Source organism: Myotis lucifugus, unplaced genomic scaffold (genome assembly GCF_000147115.1).
Source record: "Myotis lucifugus unplaced genomic scaffold, Myoluc2.0 scaffold_30, whole genome shotgun sequence".
Classification (NCBI taxonomy): domain Eukaryota; kingdom Metazoa; phylum Chordata; class Mammalia; order Chiroptera; family Vespertilionidae; genus Myotis; species Myotis lucifugus.
The window spans coordinates 6,789,826-6,797,999 of record NW_005871078.1 but is presented as its reverse complement, the minus strand read 5'-3'; the positions used below and the strand labels follow the sequence as shown (position 1 = coordinate 6,797,999).

The 8,174-nt window shown below is 39.4% G+C and overlaps 2 protein-coding genes across 2 annotated transcripts in view; one reads left to right on the top strand and one right to left on the bottom strand.

Moving 5' to 3' along the window:
* The window catches only part of ETFBKMT (electron transfer flavoprotein beta subunit lysine methyltransferase), a 3,996-nt gene extending 3,133 nt beyond the window's left edge, over positions 1-863 (top strand). The window contains 1 exon segment of the mRNA XM_006109807.3: positions 368-863. Coding sequence (XP_006109869.1) covers positions 368-711 — 344 coding nt within the window. The 3' untranslated portion in view covers positions 712-863.
* Positions 864-2,868: 2,005 nt separating this feature from the next.
* The window catches only part of AMN1 (antagonist of mitotic exit network 1 homolog), a 33,720-nt gene continuing 28,414 nt past the window's right edge, over positions 2,869-8,174 (bottom strand). Inside the window, exon 7 of the mRNA XM_006086754.3 lies at positions 2,869-3,287. Within this exon, the coding sequence (XP_006086816.1) occupies positions 3,214-3,287 (74 nt within the window). The 3' untranslated portion in view covers positions 2,869-3,213. The remainder of the gene's footprint in view (positions 3,288-8,174) is intronic.

Genomic DNA, 8,174 nt, shown 5'->3' with positions numbered 1-8,174 from the left:
AAATTTTGTTTTTGTTTTTTAAATATTATTTCTTTATTGATTTCAGAGAGGAAAGGGAGAAGGAGAGAGAGATAGAAACATCAATGACGAGAAAGAATCATTGATCGGTTGCCTCCTGCACACCCCTGGGGATCAAGCCCGCAATCCAGGCATGTGCCCTTGGCCGGAATCAAACCCAGGACCCTTCAATCCGCAGGCTGACGCTCTATCCACAGAGCCAAGCCGGCTAGGGCTAAAAATATGTTTTAAAAGAATCTTTTTAAAGGGAGAAAACATTGTTAAGAGATATTATAAACTAAATTAATCAATAAGGAATTCAAACAGTCTAGTACTAGTATATACCAATTCATCATGTCCTTTTTTAAAGTTGCAGGAATGGCTATCACACTAAATTGTGAATTGAACCAACTGAAACCTTTTCCTATTTTAACCAAAAACATTTTGGATTTAGAACAAGATAAGTGGGACCTTATTGTGCTTGGAGATATGTTTTATGATGAAGACCTTGCAGATAGTCTTCATTGATGGCTGAAGGATTGCTTTTGGACTCACAAAACTCGAGTACTGATTGGTGACCCAGGCCGGCCCCAGTTCAGAGGACACAGCATTCAGCATCAGCTGCACAAAGTGGTAGAATATTCACTTCCAGAACCTACTAGGCAGGAAAACAATGGACTGACAACAAGCGCCGTGTGGGATTTCCAGCCTTGAATTGTCAAAATGCTTCCAAGTATGGATATACCTATGTTTGAAGAATGCAGTTCCTGTGAAATGGCAAATCTTGTTTCCAAAATATGAAGATTTAGACTTTTGTCATGTAACTAGTTCTGCATTATGCCAAATATACAATTCTTTATCTGTAATTATTTTCTAGTTTTACTGCTATCGGAATATAATTATAGAAGGCAGTAAGTTGTAGCAATAAGTAAATTGGGGAGAGAATTAGATATTGTAGCTGAGTCGGTTTCTGTAGTTGAGGACAACTATGTGATGTGTTGAATTAAACAAACAAAAATATAAAATATAGAAGACTATAGTATTTAGTACATAATAGGGTCTTAATGGACAACCAGGGATAAAAATAAAGATTTTAGAATTTCCAACATACTCTGTACTGACACCATATGCCTCTTTATGGCTTACTAAGGTTAGTTAGAAATTGGTTACGCCACCACTACACATCCCAGGTTTATAGAATCTTACGTATTAAAAAAAACAAACCACTATGATATAAGAGAGGAACAATGTGAAGGAGAATGTGTATAGAATACCACTATGCAAAAAAGATGTATGTATTTATTGAGGAAAAGAATGAAGATAGGGCCCTTGCCAGTCTGGCTCAGTGGATAGAGCATCAGTCCTTGGTTCAATTCCATTCAAGGGCAACCAATCGATGCAATGCTTCTCTTGCTCTGTCTCTCCCTGCCCCTTCCACTCTCTCTAAAAAAAATCAGTGGAAAAATATCCAATAAATAAAATTTGGGAAAAAATTGTTAAGTGATTTAAAAAAAAAGAATGAAGATAGGGAAAATACAAAATGGAGTCACTTTAACAGTATGAAGGTGAGGCATAAGGAAACAATTCTTTTTCTTGTCTTAACTAGCTTAGGAACTTAAACTTTTGAATTTTCCCATCCTATATCAATGCCTGGACATTTATTTACCTTTGGATAACCCTCCGACTACTCCCTAAGGACTCAGGATGCCCATCCTCCAGACTTCCTGGCATCCAGCATCCAGACGGCTGACATTTGGCTGAGAACCGTCCTGGACCAATCCTAGAGCTAAGAATGCAGGGCTCATTATTCTCAAGGATGTGACCAAAATATATTTATCCAATGTATTTGGTCTGCATCCATAATTCCTGGCTCATAGTACTATAAACTTTTGGAATTTCCTAAACAATAAGCATCTTTTATTATAAATGCGGTCTCTTGTTCTCAGTTCCTGAACCCAGAGCCATAAAGGTGAAAAGGTGTCTTGTTATTCATGTGATGTTAATTAAGGTGACTTTTACAAAGCACCTAAGAATGGGGGCTGGTTGTCCCGAACCAACCATGAATACAAGGTTGGAATTTTCAGTCCCACCCCTATTTTCTGGGGAGGTGAGAGGGACAACCAGTTGAATCAATCAACCCTGCCTACATAATGAGGCCTCCATAAAAACCCACAAGGAGGGGGTGTGGAGAGCTTCCAGAAGCCTTCCACCTGCCACCGCTCTGGGCCCTAGCTCTGTGAGGATAAAAGGCTCCTTTTTTGTGACCTCTCTGTGTATCTCTTCATCAGGATGTTGATTTTTATCCTTTAATATTCTTTATAACAAACTGGTAATTTAGTGAGTAAACAGGTTTTCCTGAGTTCTGTGAGTCCTTCTAGGAAACTAATCTAACTCAAGGAACGGATCCTTGGTACCTCCAATTTGTAGCCAATTGATCAGACGCACAAGTAACAACCTGGACTTGCAACTGGTGTCTGAAGTGTGCTGGGTGGGCAGGGACAGAAGGGGGGCAGTCTTGTAGGACTGGACCCTTAACCTGTAGAATCTGTTTCTACCTCCAGAATAGAACAGAATCTGATTCTATCCCCCACCCCATGTTGGAATTGGGTCTGGGAACTATTTTCAGAGAAAAATAGCCATAAAAATCAATGAAATAAGTGACTGGGCAAGGGCCTCAGTAACATTTTTATGCTGAATGGCTAAGGTGTATGACATCATGGATTATGACATTAACTGTTATGTTTCTTTGTTTCACTGAAATATTAAATTCTATACAGAATTTATAGGCCAGTGTTCAGCGTAGCTTTTGGCCAATGGGCATTTAAATACTTCAGGAAGGTAGGAGCCAGAAAATAGCTAAAAAGGTAGTTATACTTTAAGAAATACCTTTACTTAAAATTTATCCACATTGGTACATTTCTTTTACAACAGCTCAAATATTTGGGTAGGAAAAGGAAATCTCCAGGGAAAACAGATAATTTAAAATCTTTGTTATTAAGAAACAAACACAGTGCCTTCTCCCCCTACCCCCAAATCTATCAGAGGGGCATGCTAGGATTAAAATTCTAAAACAATGACTCATTAAACAAACACAGAATAATAGCACTATTAAAGCATTTAAGAGTCTGGTAAGTCACAAACCATATTACATGTTGGAAAGCCAATCTCCAAGACCATCATTTCCTGACAGTATGAAGAGCATAACTTGGATAAGCATCAATAAGCAGTCCATGTCACTTGCTTTAATTTGTTTGGGCCTACTAATTGCTCCAAGACTTCTCGTGAATGATCTATAAAAGGAAACATTGACAATACATTAATTCACAGTAATCAGAGATATTTCATGTGTCTTTAGGAAACTGTTTTATTGGGGAAAGAATTAGAGATTGTGGATCAGGTGACTTAGGTTTTGACTTCCAGTTCCATTTTTTTTGTAATCCTCACCCAAGGATATGTTTTTATTGATTTTTAGAGAGAGAGGAAGTGATAGAGATATAAACATTGATGTGAGAGAGAAACATCAATTGGTTGCCACCCGTATGCGCCCTGACTGGTGATTGAACCCGCCCTGATGGGGAATGGAACCCGCAACCTTTTTGGTGTACTGGATGACACTCCAACCAACTGAGCCACCCAGCCAGGGCTCTGTTCCCTTAAAACAAGGGAGTTGTTTACATGACTTGTAAGGAAACTTTTACCATCTCTCTAAAAATCTATGACTAACATAGATGGAGACCACTTTTAAAAATATATATATATATTTTAAATTGAATTCAGAGAGGAAGAGAGAGGGAGAGAGAGAAACATCAATGATGAGAGAGAATCATTGATTGGCTGCCTCAGACACCACCCTACGGGGGATCGAGTCCGCAGCCCGGGATTCAACTGTGACCTCCTTGTTCATAGGTTGATGTTCAATCACTGAACCAAACTGACTGGGCTGGAGACCACTTTTTGAAAGAGATTCATGGCAGGGGCTTTTGAAGCACCAAGAGAAAGAAACAAGGGAAATATAAATTAATAAACTAACTTTTTCAAATGATCAAGGAAAATGTAATTTAGACATGTTTGTAGAATACACAGTGAAAAAAGTGAGGCTGGGCACATTTTTACAAACAAAAAAAATGATTAGAGTTCTAATGCTTCATAAAGAAGCATTCTGTTGTGTTGGATTAATAATGAATGAATTAATAAGGATGAGGTAACAGAGAAACTGAAGCAAACTACTTGGGTCTTAAAATACTTTTGTTTTGGCTCTTTGTCATAAATCTTGACAATGTTATCATCTAGAAATCTATGGAACTTGCTTGTAAAGTAACCATGTTGAAACAAATCCTCAGATATCACTAAAATTCCAGTCAGTTTAAAGCAGCAGGTTTCCTGTTGGGTTTTCTGCCTTTCAATGTAAACATAAGGACGCTGGTACTAATTGCTTTATTGCCCTTCTAAAATCTAAACCTCAGTGCCTATGAATACTGTGAAATATGTTTAAATAGTTAAGAGAAACTGAAATGCATGTACACTGTAGGAGATTAACAAAAGTATGTAAGTTGTACTTGGTGATAATCATTGCAGATATAATTAAATTAAAACTTAGTAAGTTTAAAAATTACTCTTCTGATTTACAATATTTTAAAATAGCAGCTTAGTTTTTTGTCTCTTCAGCAGAAATAACATCAGAGTGCTTCTAACAGTTTCAAGACCTAATTTATAACATGGAGTTCTCTTATAGTCTGACAGTAAGGCTAGGAAATTTTATAAATATTTACAAATATAATAGAGAAGATAAGCCTGTTAATTCAGGTAATCTAATGGCTAACTACAGTCGGCACTACCAATATGGGGGTCAAGTTGCTGTGAGGATAACAATATTAGAATTGTACAAACATATGTGTGTGTGTATGTATATATATATATATATTCTTTTTATAGAATATAAATTGTATTGTCTTAAATAGTCATATGTGAGCAATCACATGAATATAGATATAAGAGGAAACATGATAAAAATATTATCAGAGAAAATAAAGTACTTGGGAATAAATCTAAAAAGAGAGCACAGACATGTTATATAACATGTCATGAAAGAAGAAAAAAGATTTTTTAGGGGAAAAAAGTATTTATCTTCTTTAGAGAAAAAAAGTAAAAATTAAATATAAGGTGAATATATTATCCTGAATGTACTGGATGACACTCCAACCAACTGAGACACCCAGAGCCAAGGCTCTGTTCCCTTATCTATTTTTATTCAATGTGGTAGCAAAAATATACATGTTGCAGTGGTGATGGGAAAGGAGGAAGAGGACAGATGATCTGGGTGGTTGAAAAACTTCAGCTTTTTCTCTTTAAGAAACTTTATCAATAAAAATAATTGTGGCCTTAGCCAGCTTGGCTCAGTGGATAGAACGTTGGCCTGTGGACCAAAGGGTCCCTGGTTCGATTCCGGTAAAGGGCACGTACCTTGGTTGCAGACTCCTCCGCAGCCTGGGCTTGGGCCCTGGCCCGGGCACATGCCGGAGGCAACCAATCGATGTGTTTCTTTCACATCGATGATTCTTTGTCTTTCCCTCTCTCTTTCACTCTCTCTGAAAATCAATGAAAAAATATCCTCAGGTAAGGATTAAAAAAAAAATCATTGTGTATAGACTCTTGCATTTTTATCAGATTCCCTAATTGTATGACTGACAGTTATTCATAAGGGAAAGTTGAGGTCCATAAAAGATAAATTATTCAATGTTTGGAGAGATGGCAGGATATGGAAGAGGGGCTCATTTCACTACATCTTGAGATTTTAGATTTAGTCTTGGCACTATTATTAAAAACAATGGGCAAATAACATTTCAGTATTTCATTTTTCTATTCTATGAAATCAGCAATCAGAAAAATACTATACATAGTATTCTGTGCTAAGAGAATTTTGAGAAATGCTTGGATAAAAAAAAATATGTTTCTTAGCTATAATATTTTCCAGAACCTTTGATAAATTAATATTAATTATAGTGGTGTGTTGCATTTTGCAAACTTTTTTTGACATATAAACATTTTTTTGTTTTATGCTATACCTCTGGTGCCTTCTAGAACACCACACCATGTCATCTGTAGTTAGTGAATTCAAGGAATTTGGGGACAGATCAAGGAAAAAGATGTGACCACAAGGTGGCAGTAGGACACAACAAGCTTTATTTGAGCCACACTTTGATAGGTTTGCATGCAAAGGAAGTCCCTCACAACATGAGACCTTTCAAAGGGGTGTGTGCATATATGCATGTGGGGGGACACTACTCAAAAGGGGAGTAGGAGAGTAGGGTAAGGGAATTCCCATAGGCCTGAGGAGAGGGTTTATGTGTCATGATGTCACTGAGCAGCAGATAAGGAGTCTTGGAGTTAGAAAGCCCCAAGATCAAGAGTGGCTTAGGGCCCTGGATGATGTGCTCAGTGGTTAGAGTACCAGCCCACCCATCGAAGGGTCCCAGGTTCGATTCCTGGTCAAGGCATGACTCTGGTCGGGGAGTATGCAGGAGGCAAACAATCTGTGTCTCTCTCACATCGATGTTTTTTCTTTCTCTCTCTCTCTCTCATTCTTCCTAAAAAATCAATTGTAGCCCTAGCCAGTTTGGCAATTGTAGCCCTAGCCAGTTTGGCTCAGTAGGTAGAGCACTGGCCTGCAGACTGAAAGGTCCCAGGTTCGATTCTAGTCATTTTCAATCGGGAGGGAGTCACAAGCTCCAGACTGCTCTGAACTCCAGTTCTGGGCGAGTCTCTGGGGACCCAGACTCATACAGGGAGAAACTGGACTGTCTGGCATCGGGTGGAACTCAAGGGTGGCTTTCTCTCAGAGGTGCTTGCAGTGATTACCGCGGGACACTGAGACCCGGGGCCTCTTAGGGCAGGACTGAGGATCAGCCATAGTTGTTTGCTCCACCCTGTTGATTCCCAGAGACCCCGCCCCACCCAAGCTGTGCCCAGAGGCTTTTGCATATGAATGACCTGGCCCTTTGCAATCTAAAATTACCTAACAAACTGCAGCTGGGTCAAAGAGACCCAGAACATCCAAAAGAAGGCCCAAGGCCCCACAGCAGCTTGTACTGCTTCACAGCTGGGCCTCATCTGGGCACCTCCAAACCCCAAACAAAGAAGAGGAATCTGCAGATCTCTCCGTAGCTCCTGTTGGGTAGCCTCAGGCAGAGGCTAAATTAGCACCTCCTTAGAGATCCAAGAGCCAGTGTAACCAGGGGTCAGAGTGGGCCCATCCAGATTACAACTCCTCAGATCCATAAGGGACACATTCAGGGGGCAGACTCAGTGAGCACCAAAGCCCCACTGAAGCAAGTCTTGCCCCAGAAGGGTGTCTTCAGCACAGAAGTTCTCCCACTGCAGACACAGCTGATTCTCACAGCTAATTGGCCTGGAGGTCAATTCCTCCCAGTGATACCTACAACAATCAAGGCTTAACTACAACAAGAATGTGCACAAAGCCCACAAAGGGGTGCACCAAGAGTGTCTACTTCAGGTAATTGGGGAGGCTGAACCACTGGGCCCTATAGGACACCTAGCACAAAAAGCCACTCTATCAACACAGGGAAGCAGCTAAAATGTGGAGACAAAGAAACAGGTCACAAATGACAGAAATGGAGGAAAGCAAACTACTGGATATAGAGTTCAAAACCACGGTTATAAGGTTTTTCAAGATTTTTCTAGAAACCACCAATAAATTTAGTGAGACCCTCAATAAATCTAGTGAGACCCTTGAGGTTATGAAAAAGGACCAACTAAAAATTAAGCATACACTGACTGAAATAAAGAATATTATACAGAGATCCAACAGCAGACTAGAGCAGGGGTCCTCAAACTTTTTAAACAGGAGGCCAGTTCACTGTCCCTCAGACCGTTGGAAGGCTGGACTATAGTTTAAAAAAAAACTATGAACAAATTCCTATGCACACTGCACACATCTTATTTTGAAGTAAAAAAACAAAACGGGAACAAATACAATATTTGTATTTGCATGTGGCCCGCGGGCCGTAGTTTGAGGACCCCTGGACTAGAAGATCGCAAGAATCAAGTCAAAGATTTGAAATACAAAGAAGCAAAAACACCCCACCGAAAAACAAAAAGAAAAAGAATCCAAAAATATGAAGATAGTGTAAGGAGCCTCTGGGACACTTCAGCGTACCAAC